The 23,292-nt window shown below is 44.5% G+C and overlaps 3 protein-coding genes across 3 annotated transcripts; 2 read left to right on the top strand and 1 right to left on the bottom strand.

Annotated features, from left to right (window-relative positions):
* The first annotated feature begins 286 nt into the window (after positions 1 to 286).
* Positions 287 to 1,702, top strand: LOC122049371 (class V chitinase CHIT5b-like). The gene is made up of 2 exons (XM_042610762.1): positions 287 to 1,434; positions 1,531 to 1,702. The coding sequence occupies exons 1-2, from the start codon at positions 288 to 290 to the stop codon at positions 1,551 to 1,553; spliced, it is 1,170 nt and encodes a 389-aa protein (XP_042466696.1). The 5' UTR covers position 287; the 3' UTR covers positions 1,554 to 1,702.
* A 758-nt stretch (positions 1,703 to 2,460) lies between these two features.
* Positions 2,461 to 7,985, bottom strand: LOC122046634 (protein GrpE-like). Its single transcript, XM_042607417.1, has 3 exons — positions 7,703 to 7,985; positions 4,209 to 4,727; positions 2,461 to 2,771 (listed from the first exon to the last, which is right to left on the bottom strand). The coding sequence occupies exons 1-3, from the start codon at positions 7,949 to 7,951 to the stop codon at positions 2,550 to 2,552; spliced, it is 990 nt and encodes a 329-aa protein (XP_042463351.1). The 5' UTR covers positions 7,952 to 7,985; the 3' UTR covers positions 2,461 to 2,549.
* A 1,115-nt stretch (positions 7,986 to 9,100) lies between these two features.
* On the top strand, positions 9,101 to 10,947 carry LOC122046633 (aspartyl protease family protein At5g10770-like). Its single transcript, XM_042607415.1, has 2 exons — positions 9,101 to 9,527; positions 9,594 to 10,947. The coding sequence occupies exons 1-2, from the start codon at positions 9,344 to 9,346 to the stop codon at positions 10,829 to 10,831; spliced, it is 1,422 nt and encodes a 473-aa protein (XP_042463349.1). The 5' UTR covers positions 9,101 to 9,343; the 3' UTR covers positions 10,832 to 10,947.
* The last annotated feature ends 12,345 nt before the right edge of the window (positions 10,948 to 23,292 follow it).

Raw genomic sequence — 23,292 nt, 5'->3', positions numbered from 1 at the left:
TTGATTTATTTTAATGATGAATTGAAAAATTTTATTGGACTGAATCACGAGACTATTCAAATTTATTATTATTATTTTTTCTTCATAACGCTCTCGTCGTCACCAGATATGGATGCTCATCTAGATATTAGGCATCTAGAAACTCAAACTGGTCCATGCTGCACTATGGTCGGCTCCTTGGGATTGAATGCGTTTCTTTGACTAGTTTAGTCAGCGACGTTGACTTTAACCAGCGGTTTGAGACGTATAAATTGCGAGTTCGTCCATGGTGTTGCTACTCCCCGGTCATGTTTGAGTTCGAGCTTCCGACCATGGCGGCTTGGAAAGAACACATTGCCTTCTTCCTTCTCTTTCTCTTCTTCTCGCCTTCTGTTACCGCCTACCGTGCTCCTGATCCGGCGATCAAGGCCGGCTACTGGCCGACGTGGACGTTCTCCTACTCGCCGCCCTCCTCCGTCGACCGCTCCCTCTTCACCCACCTCTTTTACGCCTTCGTCCAAGTCGAGTCATCCACCTTCCGCTTAAACGTCACCGCCGACGACGACCTCATGCTCCGGAACTTCTCCGCCGCCGCCCACGCCCCTAGAAACCGCGGCCTCACCCACCCGCCCGTTAAAGCCCTGCTCTCCATCGGCGGCGGCGACAGCGATTCTGCCTTCTCCATCCTCGCCGCCCGCGCTTCCGCACGCGCCGCCTTCATAGACTCCACCATCGCCGTGGCCCGGCGATACGACCTCGACGGGCTCGACCTCGACTGGGAGTTCCCGCGGGACGCCGGGGAGATGTCTGACTTGGCGACGCTCCTCCTCGAGTGGCGAGCCGAGGCCGAGCGGGAGGCCGCGACCACGGGGCGCCCGCGGCTTCTGCTCACGGCGGCCGTCTACTTCGCCTCGCGGTTCTTGCTCGGCGACGGCCGGAGTTACCCGGTGCCGCAGATGGCGGCGGCGCTCGACTGGATCAACGTGATGTGCTACGACTTCCACGGCTCGTGGGACACGTCCGCGACAGGGGAGCACGCGGCGTGGTACGACCCGAGGAGCAACATCAGCGGCAGCTACGGGGTGGATTCGTGGGTGGCGGCGGGGATGCCGGCGAAACAAGTGGTCCTGGGGATGCCGCTCTACGGGCGGACGTGGGAGCTGAGGAACGCGGCGGAGCACGGGGTGGGGGCGCCGGCTGTGGCCGTGGGTCCAGGAGATAACGGCGTGCTATTGTACTCAGAGGTGGTGGATTTCAATCGGAACAACAACGCGACGGTGGTGCACGACCAAGTACTGACGGCGGCCTACTCCTACGCCGGCACGAGCTGGATTGGCTACGACGACGCGTGGTCGGTGGCCAGGAAGGTCGGATTCGCGCGCCGCCGCCGCCTCGGAGGATACTTCTTTTGGGCGATCGGATACGACGACAGCCGCCAGAGCGTCACCAGATCAGGTAATCACTTGAATTATCGATTAATTTCCGCTGAAGAAATTACAGAAATGAGCAAATTGAATGGATATTGATTATTGACACGGTCTTTACTGGCAGCCTGGCATGCGTGGGGACGATGAACAGATCGAAATGCAGAGCGAGTCTTCAGATTGTCGATTGTTCTTCCTCGAATTGTTCTTGTTGTGCCTCGATTAGTGTTGTAAAATTGGATCAGATGCTTGTGTTTAATCAGCAAAAATGAAGAATAAAACAGTTATATTGAAGTTATCATTCTTAAATTTAGATTCGGCCGGCTGATTAAATCAAAGGATTGAGGTCAACCTTGGGTTTATGAAACTAAGCATTCCATTTTAAAATTTATGATAGTATTTTCTAATTTATAAACAAGATGATCATTAGAACCCTTCTGAAACCACAAATGGCTTCAAAATTATTAGATAATGATCGATATTATCAATTTTTTTTTCATGATCTCCCCATCAATACAATGTCAAAGTTTGGTGGGATGGCAAGAGACAGGATGTGTTTCCCAGGTATTCCAAGTTCACTACTAGTGAAGCCGAGATGACTTAGTGGGTAGAATGTCAAACCGAACAGTTTATCCTATGATTAATCAGATGGTAAGACCAAACACCCACAATTCAAATTTCAACTAGGGTGTATTACCCCGGATGCATTTTCATCTAAGAGGATGAAAAATCTGACACATCAACTGTTGGACAAGAAACTGCTTGTGCTTTCAAATTTATCCGATGGACGAACTAAGAAAAAGCCACCCACCTTTCAAATTAATTGGGCTTGTAAAGGTTTAGATACCTGACCTATCAATCAATCTTACAAAATAAAAATCAAGGGCAAAATGTGGGACTAGGATAACTCAAGCAACTTTGAGAAACTCTGGATACAACACACCTTTGTAGAAGCATCCGAAGAGAAGTTGCTTAAAGAGTATAAATGACAATTAGCTGAATGCTCACTTCAAAACTTACAATGCAGCATAAAGTTATCCGATTTTTTCTCAACAAATGAAAAACTTGCAAGATTCTGGAACCGCAATTTACAACATCTGTTTGTTGAATAAGTTTAGCTTTTGGGCAGAAATTTAATTTTGCAATTTACTCGGAATCTTCATCATCCTCAATGTTTTCACTTTCTTCACCATTGTCTGATGCCGCGACAACACCGTCTCCCCCCTTTTCTGGGCCTGGACCTGCAGAGACCTTCACCATTGATGGGCGCAACAGCCTTTCCCCAAGTCTGAACCCTTTACGGAATTCTTGGATTATGATGCCCTCCTCATACTCCGATGATTCCTCCTGCACTATCGCCTCGTGAAGCTTCAAAAGCAAATTACAAACTTGTAAGCAAAGGGAAAAAAAATATCCACAAGTATAAAACAAAGAAGTTAAATGCACAAGTATATATAAAGAAACTAAATGCAATAGGAAGCATTTCATAGAGACAATAGAATGGACCTTTGTTGGATGCATAGTTCATGGAATTGGTGTGCAAGAAAGGTTTTGGTGATGACAGATGAAAAAGAAGCGTGCAACCTGTTGGTTGGGTTGAAAACTCTGTGACAAACTAAGAATGTGAAGAGGACTTCTCTCACTGCAGTCACAATACGAGACAAGAGCCAGATTGGCTAATGAAAGAAGTGAGAAGAGAACAATATTAGTGGTTTCTTATAACAACACCCTCTCCCAGGCTTAGATGAAGAGGCAGGATGATAGGAAAAATTAATACAATTACCACTGATATGAATAAATATGGTCCTAAAGGACCCCTTCTAACCAAAGCAAACTTAGATGTTTGCTGGCTTCAGTTTGAAGTGTGTTTTCAGTAATGGGGCATTTGGTTCATTGGAATAGTTATTCTATTCTGTAAAAACTCCAACAGACTCCTATGTTTAGTTATAAAAAAGAAAGTGGATACAATCAATATGGACAAATTGGCAAGAAAAGCAATAGGACCAAGTCGGAAGAGTAGATTGAGGACCAGACAAGGCAAATGGGTCAGCAGGATTTCGATGAGTTAAGAGGTCTATTAGATTATCGATGGGCTGAGCAGAACAAATGCGTAGGTGAGAACTGAACACACAAACCAAATGAGTCAAGTGAACTACTATACTTGAAAGAATATTTTATCATTGTGGTGACTTACTTCTTATCTATTATTTGTACATACTACAACCAAATACAAAAATGATCAATCTATTCAATTCCATGCATCAATCCAAGGAGAATACATTTTTATTCTTTGTCAATTTTATTCTCTCTGAATAACTCTGTTCCTTAGCAAAAACTGATTCCACGGACTAAGAGTATAATTGAATCACTACTCAGATAAAATATAGAAATGAAAATAATCCATTTATTCCAGTCCATAAACCAAACTAAGGAATCGGTATTCTTGTTTTATTCTATCAATTACATACCCCCCAAATAATTATTCTATTTGATATCAGTATCATTCATTCATAAACAATTAATTAAGGATAAAGTTCATTATATTCTTTTAAACTTGATATAATAAACCAGTATTAGAAATGTAAATTAAGGTAAAATTGCCCCTGTGAGAAGCTGTTGGTCGAGTTACCCTAAATTTTAACTACTTTGGAACTACATAATTCCCATGACAAATGCACACAGGGATTAAAATGATCTAACGGCGCCAATTTTTTTTCTCAAATTTGGCAAGAAAAGCAAGCTTATGCCAAATGAGCATCACGTCTAACATATTATTTCAACAGAAAGAAAGCCAAAAATACTTACCAATGGATCAAATGGACACCCAACAGTTTTGACGGACTCCACACCAAGAGATGCCAAGATCTCCATGAACTGCTTATAAATGCTCTGATAGCTGTTGTTAATTTTCTCTTCTTCCTCACTTTCCACCTTTATCTGTGATTTAGCTCTTTCAAAGCTGTCTAACACAGGCAATAAACTCTCTATTACTTCACCTTGCACATTGGTCATCAGAGAAAGTCTCTCTCTCTCTGTCCTTTTCCTGAAATTGTCAAAATCAGCACTGATCCGAATAACTCGGTCCTTTTCTGTTGACAGTTCTTCCAATAGAGAAGCAACTTTAGATGAAAGAGTGTTCCTCTCAGCATCGATTGACAGAAGAATGGACTCTATTTCAGCAACTTTAGATTGATCTCTATTAACCAAAGCATCTTTGTATGCCTGCAGAGACAACATTACAGTTGAAGCAACTGTCTCTTCTGCGTCATTTATTTCAGCATCAGTTGTTTCATCATCTGAAGAAACTTCTTCACCGGAATGCTCCTGTGAGAGTAGGACTTTTAGTATGGATGTACTGAGCTTCCCCGATGACATGCATGAACTCAAAAATAAACAGTATTCACAGTAGAACATAAACTTAAGCTTTAAAAAAACATGTTAACTCAATTTCCTTGCTATAGCCCTTAGTTTTCCCTTTTCCTCATTTCGTAATTTCATCCTTTTTCTCTTCTGCTAAAGATTCTCAAGAGCCACTTCCTTTCTTTCTTAGTTTCCATGTATCTCACCCTTAAATATTAGTCAGAATCTTCAGAAATGGTTCCTAGATTTCCTTAAAAGGCTTTTCCCCTACATATTTGCACTCAATTATATCAAATATTCTTGAATCCAGGCTAACATGTGAAAGCATGAGAGCTAAAGACATTATTGAGCTTTGATTGGATAACCCCTTAGCTCACTATTGTATATTCCAAATATTTGGTGTTGGCCAAATGGATATTATCCTACTCATAATTATTTGAGGTGTGAGATGTCTGAAAGCATATAGGTGCTGTGGGCCTGAGGCACTAGGCGCAAGGTGAGGCACACGTCTTATCGAAGTAAGACACGGTATAAATTTTTACAACTCAAACATATATAGGGAATTTCTGCCAAAATATTTCACTAACAAAATTCAAATATTTCACAAACTATTAAACAATAATGTAAATATAAAATTCACTAACATTCAAATATTGAAATAGTTTATCTTCATAATCAAAATCAAACTTCAAATTAAAGAAAAAACAAAATTAGTGGAATGAAAATTCTAGACTAATTTACAAGTTGAATTTATGAGGAACGAAAAAACAGAAGCATTAGAATGTACTTCTAAACAAATTTATAATTTGATTCTGTGAGAGAAAAATAAAACCGATAAGAAAACTTATCAACTTAAATCTGTGAGGAAAAAAATATACCATTACGACGAAACAAAAGTATCAAAGCAAAAAAGTGTAACCAAATTTAGAAGATTGATGCTAATGTTGTAGATGAGAGAAGACTTCACATTTGAGAAGGGAGTGGAGGAGAGGGGAGGTTGATGCTGATTTTTTAGAGGAGAGGAAGAGTCATGCAAGATAAGATATAAGTTTTCAAGGGACTAAGTTAGGTTGATGTTCATTTTCCAAGGGAGAGGAAGAGTCAAGCAAGAAAATGTGCCGCATGCATGCAAGTTAATGCAACCAAATTAATTTAAGGGGTATTTAAAGGTATGGATTGGACTTCTTAAAAAAAAAAAAAACTTCAATAAAGTGAGAAAAATCATGCCTTAAGTGCATCATAACCTCTCAAAGATGTGTGTTTAAGCACACATACTTCATTCAAGCACTATGCCTTGGTCACTACCCAAGCACAAATGGCGCGCCTAGGCGCACACTTTTCACAACTATGATCCTACCATTGAGCAAGGTTTAAATCTAGTTCCATGCCATGGTATCAGTTCCCAACTAAAATGAGATGTACCCATGTTGTGCAGGCCATGCTGCATGCGATGTTGGTTCATGTGTAAAGCCATAACAGGTGAAGAAGGAGAAAGCCCTGATTGCAATAGAAGGGGATCTAGTCTCACCCTAATAAGAGGAGAAGGAGCACTGGAGATTCATTTGAGGAGGAAGACCTCGATAAGAAGGGAGATGAGTCACACATATCAATGTTAAAGGACTCGCCCTACATGAAGGGGAGATGAGCATTGGTCATTTGTTGGTGTTGCTCTGAAGGGAAAAATAGTGCTGGTCTTGATCTCATCAAGGAATGAAAATAAACAGCGAGGAAGATTAGGATTGTGGTTCTAGACCATTTCAAATGCCGAACAGTGGGAGATACTATAAGTTTTGCCCATGCCAAAAGCTGGGAACAATTTATAAGCCATGCTATTCAGTATCCCAAGCTTAAGTTGGGACTTGGGACCAAAATAGCTTGGTCATTATGATGATTCTAACAATGAATATCCCAAAGTACAAGGTATTAGAAAAAGGATCATGTTTCATTTTTTTGGTTTAGCATCCCCTTGAGATCAAGCCCCAACAAGCTTGATTGAGGACCAAATTGCAAGAGTGCAAGACATATATAAACTTTGTACAACCAAACTCATAAACACTTATTCCAAAGGTTTAAGCTGTTAGGAAGGAACCCAATCTACACAAGGTTACAAAAAATATAATCAAACCATCTTTCCACACTTTGATTTGCATTCAATAAGAGCAAAGGAATAAAGATTCTATCTAACTTGGTATTCTAGGGTCATGTAACCAAACTCCGGAATGACTACCCCGCAAGAATTAGCTATTCTTGAAAACCAAACATGCAGTATAAATATTGCTCAGAGGAACATGGTCTCCAAATCTAAGCTTTGACAAGCAATTTAGAATAACAAACACCCAAACGATGATTGAATTCATGAATCTAGGTATTCAAGAAGAGTAAAAACACAACAGAGAGAACTGGAATAGTTCTTAATCCACAAGCCAGGGCGGCACTCTCATATAAGATCAGCATATTATTGCTATGACCAGTCTAACAAATCAGTGAGACATTGTTGTCCTGTTTCATGTCCCCTAATTTGTTTTTCAAATCCTATCAAATAATACAAAATTCAGCTTGTTCATCACAACAAATCAAAGGGAAAATTCACACTTGGGCAAGTCAGTAAACTAGCTTCTTATGATCTTCCAATCTGATGGGAAAATGTTCCTAGAACCTCTTTCAAAAAACATAAATCATCATTCACTGGCATCCTATCGAAAATCCTCTAAAATTGGCCATCAAACTAAGATGTATTATACAATGAAACAAACAACATCAAAACTAAGTAATATATACCTAACCGAATGCGCAAATCGTCTGAAATAAGAAACCCTCCATGAATTATAAATATTCAAAAACGGAGAAGTACCAATCAATTCACAAACAGCAATTTCAGCAACAAGGTCTCCCATTTACACCCAAGTAATTAGAAAAAAGGAAAAACAAAAAGATGGTACCTTTTCCGGAGTTTCATCCTTTTGTTCCGCCTCCGTGAGGTCCCCGTACGCGGTAAAGAGCCGAAACCTAGGGAAGCGGAGAGGGGATTCAACGGCAGAGGCCTGCTTTGGCTTCAAAGCACACGACGGCTTCTGCCTCGACAAAGGGTACGTAAGACTCCTCGGTGCCTGCGCATGAGCCGCGCGGGTCGCCGCCGCCGGCGAGGAGACGAATAGCGACGGCGTTCTCAGCACGGCAGCCATTGACATGAGCGACAGAAAGAGAGCGGAGACGGAGCAGAGGCATACGATTTATCCTGCAGTCGATCTAGCTGGAAAGTTTAACGAAAAGTCAACCGATTTATTCCGGTCCGATCCAAATCAATATAGGCCGAACCGGTTCATTGTTGGAAGAGTATTTTAGGGACAAATTAAAGAGTCCAAAATTGAAAAATATACATGAAATGGACGTCCTTTTTTTAAAAAAAATCTTCTTTTAGAATTTATTTTTAAGTTTTAATTTGATTAAAGTGAAATAGATGATTTATCATATTGTAATACTCGATAGCTGCTAGTACTTATAACTAAATTGTAAATCCTAAAATATTGAATCATATATTTTAATCTTTAAATACTATTATATCAATATTTTTTACCATCAAAATGATATTAAAATTATTTTAAATAGTCATAAAAACTTTTAAGTAGTTGTTATAATACTACAATGTTATTATATCAAGTGTTACATGTTATATTAGCTACTCATAGTAACTACAATAATATTAAAAATAAAAAATAGATAGTAGATAATGCTTACACTTTATATTGTTTATCAGTAGCGGTGTAATAGCATTAAAATAAGAGGTATTATAAAAATAAAGCATACGATAAGTGTTTTTTTTCAATTTATTTTAGTGTCCATTTGATTTATTATTATTATTATTATTATTATTTAGGATGTCTTTTTAATTTTTATTTGAGTATTTTAGAGAAAAAGTTAAATGTGAGTGTTTCTTAAACTTAGTGGATGATTTTGTAAATTATCCATCTCATTTATATCTCCCAGCTCAGCTCAGCTCAGCTCAGGATCGAGGCCATGGGAGCCTGTTCGATGCCGTCCTCATGCCCCCACATTGCTCAGGCCCTGGTCTCCTCGATCATGAGGAAACATAGGAAACACCACCACGACATTGAAAGCTCGAGGCTAATCAATCAACTCATGAGTTAAACATGAAGGCTGTAGTTCAATCCCTCATCCATTTGAACGAGCTTCAATGGTGCTTTGGAGCATCGGCATTCCCTGTTCACGGGTTTACTGTTGCAGGAAGAGGAAGAAGAAAGCTCCCGGATGACATCACGAGGCAGTGTGCCCAAATACTTTGCAGGAATTCTTCATGGCCATGGCAGCAGATAACCAACCTAATGGGACAGAGCACTGCGCTGAGCTCTGTGTCTGTGGGAGGTCATGCACGTGAAGCCCCAATAATTTTTGCCATCCACTGTGGAGTAGGTCCGATTTGCCAGCCCCTTCTCCTTTGTTTCCATGCCAAATTCCACTACAATTAAGAATCTCTCCGTCCATCCTCCCTATTCCCTTTCCTTTTCCTTCTTCCTTCTTCCTTCTTCCTTCTTCCTCCTCCTCCTCTCCTTCCCAACTCTTCGATGAGTGTTCTGATGGTCGGGATCAGAGCTGCCACCTCCTGGTTTGCCTTCCTTCCTCTTGTTCTTGTGGTTGCTGCAGGCGGTGGTGTTTCTTTTCTTGGAGAGAAGAAAGTTCTTGTTTTGCGGCCGCGATTTCAGCTCGAGGTTACTAAAACTTCTGAGAAATGCCTTCCGCAGAGATCGAGTGAGTTTAATTAGTTCATACCTGCTCAGCCTTGAACAAATTTAAGGTTTACTGTCTTTGTGACAGGAAGAGTAGCTGGTGCAACAATCTTAGAAGTGAAGCAACAAGGAAGAAAGGACGCGACTTGGAAGGTTTTAGCCGGCGACAATGCCAGAGTTCGATCTTTGCAGTCCCGGTTGGGCTTGGGCAATACAGTGGCAAACAGAGCAGAAGCAGCTTCACTAGAAGCTCGACTCCCTCTCAACTCCGGAGCCAAGGTTCAAACTCAGAACTACATCGTCACAATCGAGCTCGCCGGCAAGCAGATGACGGTGATAGTGGACACCGGGAGCGACTTGACCTGGGTTCAGTGCGTGCCGTGCAAGTCCTGCTACAGCCAGGAAGACCCTCTCTTCGACCCTGCCGCCTCACCTTCCTACCAGCCCATCCCGTGCAACACTTCCACCTGCGATTCCCTACGGGCGGCCACTGGAATCTCCGGCGTGTGCGGCTCCGACCGGCCGAGCTGCAACTACGAGCTCAGTTACGGGGATGGATCCTACACCAACGGCGTGTTGGCCAGGGACAGCATCAGCTTGGCTAGCGTCTCAGTGGAAGGGTTTGTGTTCGGGTGTGGGCGAAGCAACGGAGGCATGTTCGGCGGGACTTCCGGTCTCATGGGGCTCGGCAGGGCTCAGCTCTCTCTGATCTCTCAAACAACACCTCGATTCGGAGGTGTCTTCTCCTACTGTCTCCCAACTCAGGAATTCGACTCATCGGGCTCCTTGATCTTGGGCAGTGCCTACGATACCTTCAAGAATTTGACACCAGTCGTGTTCACTAACATGCTTCCTGACTCATCCTCCTACTTCCTCAACCTCACCGGCATGAGCATCGGTGGAGTGGCACTTCAAGACCAATTCAGCACCAAGGTGTTGATAGACTCCGGGACAGTGATCACTCGGCTTGCCCCTTCAGTCTACAAACTGGTGAAGGATGAATTCTCGAGGCAATTCTCCGGGTTCCCGCCCGCGCCGGACTTTTCAATACTAGACACTTGCTTCGACTTGGCTGGATACAAGGAAGTGAGCATCCCAAACATTAGGTTTGCGTTCCAAGGGGATGCAGAGGTTGAAGTGGACGTCAGTGGTGTGCTCTACTTGGTGAAGCAAGATGCATCTCAAGCATGCTTGGCCTTCGCGAGCCTCGCTTATGAGGATGAGGTTGGGATCATTGGGAACTACCAGCAGAAGAATCTGAGGGTGGTGTATGATACCGTGGGATCGAGGTTAGGATTTGCAGAGGAGAATTGTGGGTATAGTTGATCAAAAGTTTGAACTTTGTAAAGATGTTGTTGGTTATGAAACTCTACTGTGTTTGTGACTGTGTCGTAGACTGTAAATGTATGTTCATCAAACTACTCACTGTTCTATTGATTTAATGATCAGCTTTCAGAATTTATCATCAGAATCAGTTTAAGAGAAGTCAAGAAACATTTCTGCTGATGATTTGATTATAGCTGTTCTTTGAACAATGATTGCTTGAGCAAACATACTATGGATTAAGCATAAAGCCTCTGTAAATCATATAATCAACTCACTGATATAATTAAACTTGAGACATAAAAATGATAATAAAAAAAAGAGAGAAAAGAAAATAAAATGCTTCTTGAAGAACTGGGGCCACGGCACTGTTCTCAACTTCGATGCATTGATTTCTTCCTCTTGTCTCCATGAAAGATTCAATGTTTTTGTCTGTTTGCAGAAATTTTTAGTATGTTTGAGGAAGATATAATGAATTAAAAAATGCAGATATCGATGCACACTGAAGAACCGGAGAAAAGTCTGTAAATATAGTTAAATCCTCGATTTAATTTAAGTTTATGGGTCGAAAAGCAATGTTAAAAGCTAAAAATTATTTGTAGAAAAGTCAATTTAAAAAGTTTATTTCTTGAGTTTTACAGTCATCGTCGTAATGGTTTGCACTCTTTTTTTCTCTCTTAAAATATATTAAAATTAAATGCAAAAAAAAAGACTATTGTTAGCATTATTACCATTAATTTGTTGAATCATCTGATGGACAAGAAACTGATATTAAACTACTGCTCTTGGAGTGAGTCAGAAGATGGGAAAAAGGCATCACTTGTCATCCATCTTTGTTTATCACACTACTGGTTCCAAATTGGACTGGTCTCTCTTGGAAATACAAATAAAAAAAGTCTTAAATTATGTAAATTGTCTAAAAAAAATCCTTTAAAAAAATAATCAAAGATGTCCCATTAAATATTGGGTAATTTATCAAAAGATGCATGTCGAATTTAGAATTTACCAAAGATGTTATTTTTTAAGACATCCGAAACCACATTCTTATTAGAATGTGATTTCTGTGATTCGGATACACATCACCTCATCATGTGTCTCACCCTCTCTCTCTGTCTATATTTCTTCTTGTTCTTATAAATATGATATCATCACGAACCTCTTTATGCTTACCTTCCTGTAGTTTGACGGGATTGCAAAAGAGTAACTAGAGCAAGAGTATTGTCATAGGTCGTTCAAGAGGCAACTTCAAAGGACAACAACATTCAAGAACAACGTTGTTGAAGAACATCGTCGTTGAAGGATAAATTTCAAGCAAGAGTGAAATTGGTAGAAGAAGACAAATAAAGATTTAGCGATGCACGTATCAATTTGCCACTGTAAATTGGTTTGTATTGTAAAAAATAAATAGTGTACACGTTTGTGGCAAAAGGTGATTACAAAAATTGTATTTATAGTGGTCATGGATGTGTGGTGGAGAATTATGGAACAACACCTGTAATATGGTGTCCTCCATTACTTAATCAGTTTGCGAGATGCTTTATTGTGATGCTAAATTTTAACTAGACCTTGGTAATGGTATGTATTAACATGTTGGACCTGATATGATCCCATATCAGACTCACTTTGTTCCTTGATCAAAACATTGGTTTGATACTATATCTACCTTCTCTTCGCTCAACCCTTCGTAGTGATTAGGAGTTTGCAGAAATCCAAATACCCTAGGTCTATTAGTGGGTTTTGACCAAAATCCACTAATTGACCTAGACATGTCTGATTGCACTCATTTTAAGTCTTGTGAGTTTCTGGTATTGTAAGGACTCCAATGGTGTTATCCATTGCTTATTTAAGGTTCTCCAGAAGTGCTCCAGTGTTACAATAATTTTCAGCTTGAATGTGGGTCTGATATGATTCTTGATCAAAACTTTGGTTTGACAACATATCTACATTCTCCTCGCTCAACCCTTCATAGTGATTGGGATTTTACAAAAAATCTAAATACCCTATGTCCATTAGTGTGATTATGTCAAAATTCACTGATAAATTATGAAAATCTAGTATATATACCATATATATTGTTACTTGCTCTTTGAATTATAGCAACACTTGATTATGAAGTTGTAACTTTGCTAACTTAGTTTATAATTTATTTTTCATAGACGATCATATTACTGAAGAAATTCTCTCTGAGATATGAAATAAGCTTGATGCAAATTCTATCGTGGGACATGGAGCTAATGTAGTAGAATTATCCAGAACTAATATTCCATCATCTTTTGCGAATAGTGGTATGCGGAATATAAATAGAAATACAAGCAATTTGATATTTGATCTAAATGAAGAAACAAGTAACCAAGAAGATGAGATTTTGAATCCTTATACGATACTTGTTGAATACTTTGAGCCTACTTGGAGTGAGGAAGAGCATTATATCTGGATTGCAGAGGAATTACAATGCAATACAGATGTACAAGAATTCTTAGCTGATGATATGCAGATTGAACAATATGAATTTTTCCCAGAGCAGTACGGTAACTTAGAAGAGGAGTTACTAATAGTTGATGATTCATATATTATGAATTCTTGATTGCTACAAAAGCCAATTGGAGAGGCAACAGATGAGCATGAATTTTTTGTTGGATAATTTTTCCGTCTTGGTTAAACATATGAGATATAACCAGTTGACAGCCGAAAAAATAGAGTTAAAGCAGTCTGCTTCTATTAACCATGTACATGGAGAGTAGTTGGTCGGGGATATAGAGTTCACTGTTATGAAAATATAAAGGAACACTAATGTGACACTATTAGGGAAAGTGCTGATCATCAAGCATGCTTTTACTCATTTGTAGCGTTTTTTGTTGAAGAGTAATTTGTTTCAATGAACAATACAAATCAAGTATGATTATATTAGATATAAAATCTAGGTTTCAAGTGACCATATCATACAGAAAAGCATACATAGCCCGAGAGAAAATGATGAAAAAGGTTATTGGAGATTACGACCATGCATATAAAGATCTTCCACTATATCTGCGTGAGTTAAGAGTCAGGAATTCTGAAACCTATGTGGCACTACACAGGAATGGTAACAATCAATTCTAGCATTATATTTGGGGTTTTGGAGCTTGTTGAAGAGTATTCAAGTCTTATCTATGCAAAGTGATCAGAATTGATGCCACACATCTAAGATAAAAGTATCTGGGTGTATTGTTGATGGCTACAAAAATCGATGGTAATGACAATGTTCTCCGAGTTGCCTTTGGAATCGCTGAAGTTGAATGTAGGTCTGCATGGGAGTGATTTTTGGATCATACGGAGAGCTTCTTTGGTGTTGATGTACAGTCAATGAGCATTGTATCAGATAGACATTATGGTATTATATCAGTAGTGAGGAAAGTCTACCCAACAATTTATCATGCTTTCTATTATCATCACATGTCTTGCAATATGGTAACAGATACTGACAGTTGGTCAACTTTAGACTTGTTTTGGACAACAACACGAGTAAACACAATACTATGATATGATCTCATAATGCAGTATATGCTTGAAAAACATCCAGATGCTCATAAGTGGCTTCAGAATATTAATGCTAAAAGATGGGCTAATGCACACTTTAGTAAGAGAAGGTACACAATATTAACCACTAATTGTGTAGAGAGTTTAAATGCTTTGTTCAAGCATATACGTGAACTTACCATAAACAGGTTAATTGATAATACCAGAAGAAAGGTAGCACAATGGTTCTTTAACCGTAGGGAGGAAGTATTGAAATAGTATATTGCTTTGACACCTCATGCTACCAAAGAAATGGATTCAAGGAGAGAGAAAGCTAGATCATATAAAGTCCACCCCTACTCTTAATCTAAAATGGAAATAGAGACACAAGGTGTTTCATACATTGTTGATTTGGAAAAAAAAATATTGTAACTGTCGGGAGTTTCAAAATTCAGGACTGCCTTGCTCACATGCTATTGTCGTTATTATTCATTGGAACATGGATACACTCCCAGATTGTGAGCATTGCTTTCATTCACAAAATTAGAATGTCACTTACATGGATCGTATTTACTCTTGTCGAAGCAAGGAATTTTGGCCTAGGGGAGTATACAACATTATAGTTCTATGTCCCCGTAGTCTTGTACAACCCGATAAGCGAAAGAAGACACGAATTGAGTCTAAACATAACGAGAAGGTAGAAATCAAATGCAGCCGCTGCAAATAACTGGGTCATAATCGAAGGTCTTGTAGAATGCCGTCAACCCCTAGTTTGTGACTTATTGGTATATGTATGCAAGAATATTTTGCTTGATTTATATATTTTGTAAGGAGAAGTGGATCAATATATTTTGTATGTAGTATGATCCTGTCCGAATGCTGAACCAACGGACGCTGGGCACGTGGCGCTCCCCGGCTGCTGGTGTGGATCTTCGACTAGCTGCACGAAGTTCTGGCAAACCTGCACAGAAGTCGGGCCGGGAAGGGGTTCCCAGCGGCGACCCTCCGACGCTCAAGTCAGGCAAGCAAGCAGTGAAAAGTGGCTCTCGAAGAATTAGAACCCGTACCTCCGGCGACGGATGAGGGCCTTTATATAGGGCAGCGGAGAAGCGAGTGCACACATATCGAGGTGTACACGTGTCCGTGGCCCATACCCCAGTAAGGGCTTGTCAGTGAGCTTACCTGACTCATACTGCTACAGTCCAAGCATGTCCTCGATGGGACAGCGGAACCCCACGTCGCGTGATTTGGAGTATGACTATATCACGAAGCATGTCAGCTGTCAGAAGATGTCCCTTGTCTTTTTCCCCGAACTCCTGCCATGCATCCGACCGGCCCACGTCTGCCTTACGTCCGACCGGTCATGTATGATGGTACACTTGGGAAATTATCGGTAATGCGTTGTGTGGCGACTGTTAGCAGTATGCTTCATGTCTTCGGCCGAGCGTGCTGTCCTCTCGGCCCTACGATCTTGCCCAATGAGCGCCGGAACCCCGACTTCCATAGGGGTGCATTTTGCCCTCAGTAAACACCGGGAGGCCGCCCGGTCGGTCAGCCCCCTTTCTCCGGTCGGCCTAGCTGGTCCGACCTTCTTCGATGGACCGCCCGACTCTTTGACTTCCACGTGGCGTTGACCCCTTACAACGAGGGTCCCCTGTTCTTATCGCCGGATCACTTGCCTCCCTTTCAAGTCTAGTAGAAGGAGGCGATTAGTCCGACTAACTGGACTGCGAGTCTGGCCGGGTGGCTAGTATTCTCCGATCGGCCTACCGCAGAGATGGCCTTGAGTGAATCACCAGTGGCCTTCCTCGGATCTCCTCGTAATCTGCGCCAATCTTCGACATTAAGGCTGAGCATGCGTTCATTAAATGCTTCGAATGGTTGAATGCCATGTGGCGCAACGCCATCATCGCACGGCGGCGGTGGCATGGTGCTTTGATGTGATCGAAGTGATTCGAAATGGACGGCCCGATGCACGCTTTGATTCCCGCGACCTGGATCCGACGGTGTAGACCGCCCGGCCTCCACCCTATAAATCCTTCGTTTCCTTCTCTCTCGCGTTTGCCTTTGCGATTTCGACCCCTGCCCCCAGCGCTTTGGAGCTCCGGCGATTCCGCTTCTGCTTTCCGACGACCTCCGGCGCCTTCTTTCTGCTCCTTCTCATCGTAAGGCCATCTTTCCTTGTTTCCAGTGCTTTCCTTACATTCCTTTTCCATATTTTCATCCTCGGGATATCTTTTCGTTCGCTGTCTTCCTCCTTTTGCCTTTTTGCCTTTTCGATTCCTTCCGATCGGACCATGGCTAGTTCTTCTCATCTGGAAGACCAGCCCCTTGGGCCATGGTACACCACCATGCAGTCACGCTTCGATCGGCGTGACTTTGATATCCTGACTGATAATTTTGATATTCCCGGCGATTTCGAACTTCTTTTAGCCGGTCCTTCCGCTCGACTGCACAGGCCGCTGCGCGGAGCCTTCTGTGTCTTCCACGACCAATTTACCGCCGGTCTGCGGTTCCCTGTACATCCTTTCATCGTAGATGTTTATAATTTTTTTGGTGTGCCGCTCGGCAGTCTAGTACCCAACACCTTTCGTCTTCTCTGCGGTGTTGTTGTTTTGTTCAAAATTCACAACATCCCCCTCCGACGGGAGGTCTTCTTTTATTTCTACTATCCCAAGCAAGCCGAGCCGGGCACCTTCATGTTCCAAGCTCGACCTGGCTTAGTCTTCTTCAACAAGTTACCTACTTCCAATAAATATTGGAAGGATTATTTTTTCAACATCCGTATGCCCGATCGGGCCAACTTCCCGACCCAGTGGCAGGTCAGCCTACCTCCCACTCCCGAACTGAAGAAGTTCAAGACCCGACCGGACTATCTCCACGTTGCAAATATACTAGCCGGTCTGCGACTTGACATCAACAAGCTTCTTCACGAAGGAGTGATGTACATCTTCGGCCTGAGTCCTATACGGACTCCTCTTCCGACCGGATTCGGTAAGAATTTTGCTTGGGCATTTGCTTTAATTGCTAACTGATTTCTTTTCTTTCTCCTGCAGCTGACATCGTCATGGATTCGGTGATGGCCGGCGTTCTGAAGAGAAAGGCGGCGACGCTAGAGGCCGCGGCGGCCAAGGAAATGGAAGCGCTGGGTATTCAGCCGGTCGGCTCCCATGAAGGAGAGAGCGGGACTCAAGCTGAGTCGGCCGCTCAAGCTTCTCAACAGAACGTGGCAAGCGGAGCCACCCCCCCGGAGAACCAACTGCCCCCGAGGAAGGTTTCGCTCGGGAGGAAGAGCAGCCTCTACAAAAGAGGCGCCGGGTGGAGACTCTGCTGCGCTCTGCCACCTCCACGGTCCAACCCTCCGACCGGCCCACCGCAATCGCTCGAGGCAAGGCGCCTGAGGCCGAAACCATTTCGTCCGACCGGACGCCTTCTGACTGGGACGAGCCAGCTGCTCCAGTTGAGGCTACTCCGATCAGCACCCTTCCGCTCGCTCGTCATTCCGTCCAACCCTCAACCATTCATTCCCAGTTTTCTGCTCCTGCTTCTGATCCCCTTCCAACCGTCGGTCGGACGATCCCCGGCCACGGTCGCACTATCCGAGTCTCTCTTCATCTCCCAACTGAAGAGTTGCTGCCCGAGGCCGACCGCCCGACTGTGCCCGAGCACACCATCACCTTGAAGGGGCCTCTAGCCGAGATGTGGGCCGACGCTCGGGAGCGCGTCGCGCTGATCCCCCTCCGCAACCTGGCCAATAGCCACATGCAGGAGGACATGGGGGTAAGATCGTTCTCTGAAGCTCTGCCTGCATTATTCCGATCGGCTGCTAACAATTTTCTTTTGCCAGAGATGGGTGGAGGAGATCGCCGTCTCCAATCGCCTAGCCATGGTGGACGAGGAGTTGAGACAACTGAAGGCGGCTAGCGGTCCGTCCGGCTCTCAAGGCCCCTCGTATGCTGAGCTGCAAAAGGAGCTGAAGAAAGCTCAAACTCTGCTGGCGGCCGAGCAGAAGAAGACAGCCGATCAGGCCCATGCCTTGGCTGAGTCCGAGCGACAAGTCAAGTCGCTCGACACAAAAATAACCTTGGCCACCACTCGGAAAAATACGGCCATTTCCGACTTGGAGAAGAAGAACGTAGAGGCTCGAGGCCTGGAGCTGAAGATAAAGGAGTTGACAGAGCAGTTCGACCGGGAGAAGGCGGGCCGTGCGGCCGACGCAAGCAGGCATCAGGACGAGCTGAAGACTCTGCAGGAGTCCCTTACCGCGTCTCAATTGGCCTTCAAAGAATACCAAGGGGCCGAGCCGAGCCGAGTTGCCGCTCTGAGACAGAATTACATCCGCTCGCCCGAATTCTCGGAGAAAGTCTGCGAGCGGATGTACACGACCTTCGACCTGGCTATGACCTCCACCACCAAGTATCTGAAGTCGAAGGGGCATCTTCCCGAGTCCGCTGTTATCCCGGCCGCAGATCAAACGGCTCTCCTCAACAACATCCCCTCGATGCTTTATGAATATCTAGAGTAGGAATCCCCATGTAACTGGGCCGCTCGGCCAAACAATGAATCTTTTTTTGTATCCTTGCCGCTCGGCACAACTTATTTTTGCTGTAGTTTCCTTTGTTTGCCTCACGTTTAGCGTAAATAGATCATCTTTCTGTTCTTGCAACTTTGGATTTGGGCAAGAAATTTTTCTCGTCATCTTTAAAGTGTTCTTTAAAACCCCTCCGATCGGCTTAATACTATAACATGAGCTTAAGCCGCTTGTTTTCAAAAAATGCCTCAGCATGCGACTGCATAGTCGCTCGGCGTGCGGACGTTATTCGCTCACGCGCTTCCATTTTTAATTCGTATTAACCGTCTTTTGCTTAGCACGTTACCTCAAAAGGGGTTTTTCATCTATTTTTGCTAAGCGAGCCACTCGGCCGTATGTTGGCCTTAAAGAACAGGCTCTGTCGTCGATCGGCTCTTACCGCCGGAATGTATCACATGGACGGTCTTCCGCTCGGAGGGTTTATAGACGCCGGCTCGTCTCTCGATTTTCAACGTCGGAGCTCGACGGTCTTCCGCTCGGAGGGTTTATAGACGCCGGCTCGTCTCTCGATTTTTTAACGTCGGAGCTCGACGGTCTTCCGCTCGGAGGGTTTATAGACGCCGGCTCGTCTCTCGATATTTAACGTCGGAGCTCGACGGTCTTCCGCTCGGAGGGTTTATAGACGCGGCTGCTCTCGATATTTAACGCCGGAGCTCGGCGGTCTTCCGCTCGGATGATTTATAGACGCCGCTCGTCTCTCTATTTAACGCCGGAGCTCGGCGGTCTTCCGCTCGGAGGGTTTATAGACGCCGGCTCGCTCTCGATTTTTAACGTCGGAGCTCGGCGGTCTTCCGCTCGGAAGATTTATAGACACCGACTCGTCTCGATTTTAACGCCGGAGCTCGACGGTCTTTCGCTCGGAGGGTTTATAGGCCTGGCTCGTCTCGATTTTTAACGTCGAGCTCGGCGGTCTTCGCTCGGAGGGTTTATAGACGCCGGCTCTCGATTTTTAACGTCGGAGCTCGACGGTCTTCCGCTCGGAGGATTTATAGACGCCGGCTCGTCTCTCGATATTTAACGTCGGAGCTCGATGGTCTTCCGCTCGGATGATTTATAGACGCCGGCTCGTCTCTCGATATTTAAGGTTGGAGCTCGAAGGTCTTCCGCTCGGAGGATTTATAGACGCCGGCTCGTCTCTCGATATTTAACATCGGAGCTCGACGGTCTTCACGGCTAATCTTTAACACAGCCGCTCGGCGGGCATACTAGCCATCCTTTTAATTCATTTCTGCTTCCTGCATTACAAGGACATGGGCGACTAGAATATACACAAAAATGAATTACATCAGTGCACCTTTCACCCAGCTCGATAAGGCTGGAGATGATTTGCGCTCCAAGGTCGGTCCAGCTATCGTCCGTCTTCATCCTCCAAATAGTAAGCGCCCGAGCGGAGCTTTTTGATGATTTTGAAGGGACCCGCCCATGGAGCTTCAAGCTTGCCGACGTCGCCGACCGGCTTGACTTTCTTCTAGACAAGGTCGCCGACCTGGAATGATCTGGGAATTACGCGCCTGTTGTAGTTTTGCTTCATCCGTTGACGGTACGCCATCAGCCGGACGGACGCCTTGGCTCGGTCTTCATCAACCAAATCCAGCTCCATGTTCCTCCACTCGGCGTTGCCCTCATCGTAATCCTGGATCCGGACGGATTCGACACCGACTTCGACGGGAATCACCGCTTCGCCGCCGTATACCAGATGAAAAGGCGTGACGCCCGTTCCTTCTTTTGGAGTCGTTCTGATGGCCCATAGGACGCCCGACATTTCATCCACCCAACTTCCTCCCAAATGGTCGAGCCGAGGGCGCAGAATGCGAAGAATTTCCCGATTGGCTACTTCGGCTTGACCATTGCTTTGGGGATGAGCTACAGATGTGAAGTGTTGATCGATGTCATAGCTTTTGCACCAATTTTCAAGCAATTTTCCTGTGAACTGCCGTCCATTGTCGGAAATCAGTCGGCGAGGGATGCCGAACCGACAGATGATGTGCTGCCATATGAACTTTTTGACCATTTGTTCGGTGATCCTGGCTAGTGGCTCGGCCTCCACCCACTTGGAAAAATAATCGACCGCCACTAATAGGAATTTCCGCTGTCCGGTCACCATAGGAAATAGACCAACGATATCCATTCCCCACTGGTCGAACGGTGAGACTGTTGATGCCTTCATTTCCTCTGCTGGTCGGTGATAGAAGTTGTGGTATTTCTGGTATCAAAGGCACGTCGACACGGTCCGAGTGGCGTCTGCTTGTAAGGTCGGCCAGAAGTACCCGGCCAACAGGATATTCTTAGCCAGCGATCGTCCGCCCGGATGTCCTCCGCAGGATCCTTGATGTACTTCTTGGAGGATGTAAGCCGAGTCCTCCGAGCTCACGCACTTCAACAGCGGTCGTGAGAAAGATTTCTTGTAAAGCTGATCGCCGATGAGTGTGAACCGGTCGGCTCTCCTCCTTAGCAGCTGAGCTTCATTCTGATCGGACGGTGTGGCGCCCGAGCGCAGAAACTCCGTGATGGGTGTCCTCTAGTCTCTTGGAAACGTAAGGCCTTCCATACGGTCGACGTGCGCCACCAACAATACTTGTTCAATTGGCTGCTGAAGGGCGATCGACGTTATTGAGCTCGCAAGTTTGGCCAACTCATCGGCCGCTTGGTTCTCTGATCGGGGTATCTTCCGAACAATGACTTCTCTAAAATTGGCTTTAAGCTTCTCAAAGGCTTCAGCGTAGAGTTTGAGACGAGCGCTGTTGATTTCGAAGGTACCAGAGAGTTGCTGAGCAGCCAGCTGAGAATCCGAATGAAGCGTTACCCGACCGACACCCACGTGCCGCGCTGCCTGCAAGCCGGCTATGAGGGCCTCATACTCTGCTTCGTTGTTTGTAGCTTTATAGTTCAGCCGGACGGATAAGTGCATCTTTTCTTCTTGTGGGGAGAGCAACAGTATTCCAATCCCGCTTCCGAGCCGAGTGGATGATCCGTCCACAAATATTTTCCACATAGTTTCTGGCTCTGAATTCTGCACCTCAGTCACAAAATCTGCCAAGGACTGCGCTTTGATTGCCGAGCGGGGCTGGTACTGGATGTCAAATTCGCTTAACTCCGTCGTCCATTTGATGAGCCGCCCGGATGCTTCTGGATTCAATAATACACGGCCGAGCGGGCTATTGGTTTTGACAATGATGGTATGCGCCAGGAAGTATGGACGAAGGCGCCGAGCGGCGAGAACCAGAGCGAAAGCCAGCTTCTCGATTCCAGTGTAGCGAGATTCAGCATCTTTTAGAATATGACTTAGGAAATACACAGGTTCTTCTTCGCTCGCCCTCACTAATGCCGAGCCAACTGCATGCTCGGTTGAAGACAAGTACATATAAAGGGGCTCACCCGCAGTCGGCTTGGCTAATACCGGGAGAGAGCTCAGATATGTCTTCAAATCTTCGAACGCCCGATCGCATTCTTCGTCCCAATGAAACTTATTGGCCTTGCGCAAGATTTTGAAAAAAGGAAGGCTCCGGTCGGCGGTTTTGGAGATGAATCTGGACAGAGCAGTTATCCGACCGGTCAAACGCTGCACTTCCCTTGTATTTCTTGGAGGCGGCATGTCTTATAGAGATTTCACCTTGCTGGGATTTGCTTCGATGCCCCGCTCGGTCACTATGTACCCCAAGAAACGCCCTCCTTTTGCTCCGAACAGGCACTTCTGGGGATTTAGCTTGACTCCATATTTGCGTAGTGTTTGGAAGGTTTCCTCCATGTCTTTGAAGAGATCGGCCGCTCAGACGGACTTGATGAGAATGTCGTCCACATAAACTTCCAGATTCCGCCCGATTTGCTCTTTGAACACTTTGTTCATCAAGCGTTGATAAGTGGCTCCCGCGTTCTTTAATCCGAACGACATCACATTATAGCAGTAGGTGCCGTCGGCCGTCACGAAGCTGACTTTTTCTTGATCTTCACGGGCGAGCGACACTTGATGATAGCCTTGGTAAGCGTCGAGCATACATATTAATTCACAACCGGCCGTAGAGTCCACTAGCTGATCTATCCGGGGCAGAGGATAAAAGTCTTTCGGGCAAGCTTTGTTGAGATCCCGAAAATCTATACATACTCTCCACTTGTTGCCCGGCTTGGAGACTAATACTACGTTGGCCAGCCAGCTCGGGAACTGCACCTCGCGGATATGGCCGGCCTCCAAGAGTTTTTCCACCTCCGCTCGGATGATGGAATTCTGCTCGGCGCTGAAGTCCCTTTTTCTTTGCTTTACTGGCCGTGCGTCCGGTCGGACGTGTAGCTCATGCTGCGCTATACTTGGTGAAATTCCGGGCAGCTCATGTGTCGACCAGACGAAGACATCATGGTTTCTCCGGAGGCATTGGATCACCTCCTT

Source organism: Zingiber officinale, chromosome 2B, assembly GCF_018446385.1.
Source record: "Zingiber officinale cultivar Zhangliang chromosome 2B, Zo_v1.1, whole genome shotgun sequence".
Classification (NCBI taxonomy): domain Eukaryota; kingdom Viridiplantae; phylum Streptophyta; class Magnoliopsida; order Zingiberales; family Zingiberaceae; genus Zingiber; species Zingiber officinale.
The sequence above is the reverse complement of the archived record's forward strand: the minus strand, read 5'-3'. Positions and strand labels throughout refer to the sequence as shown.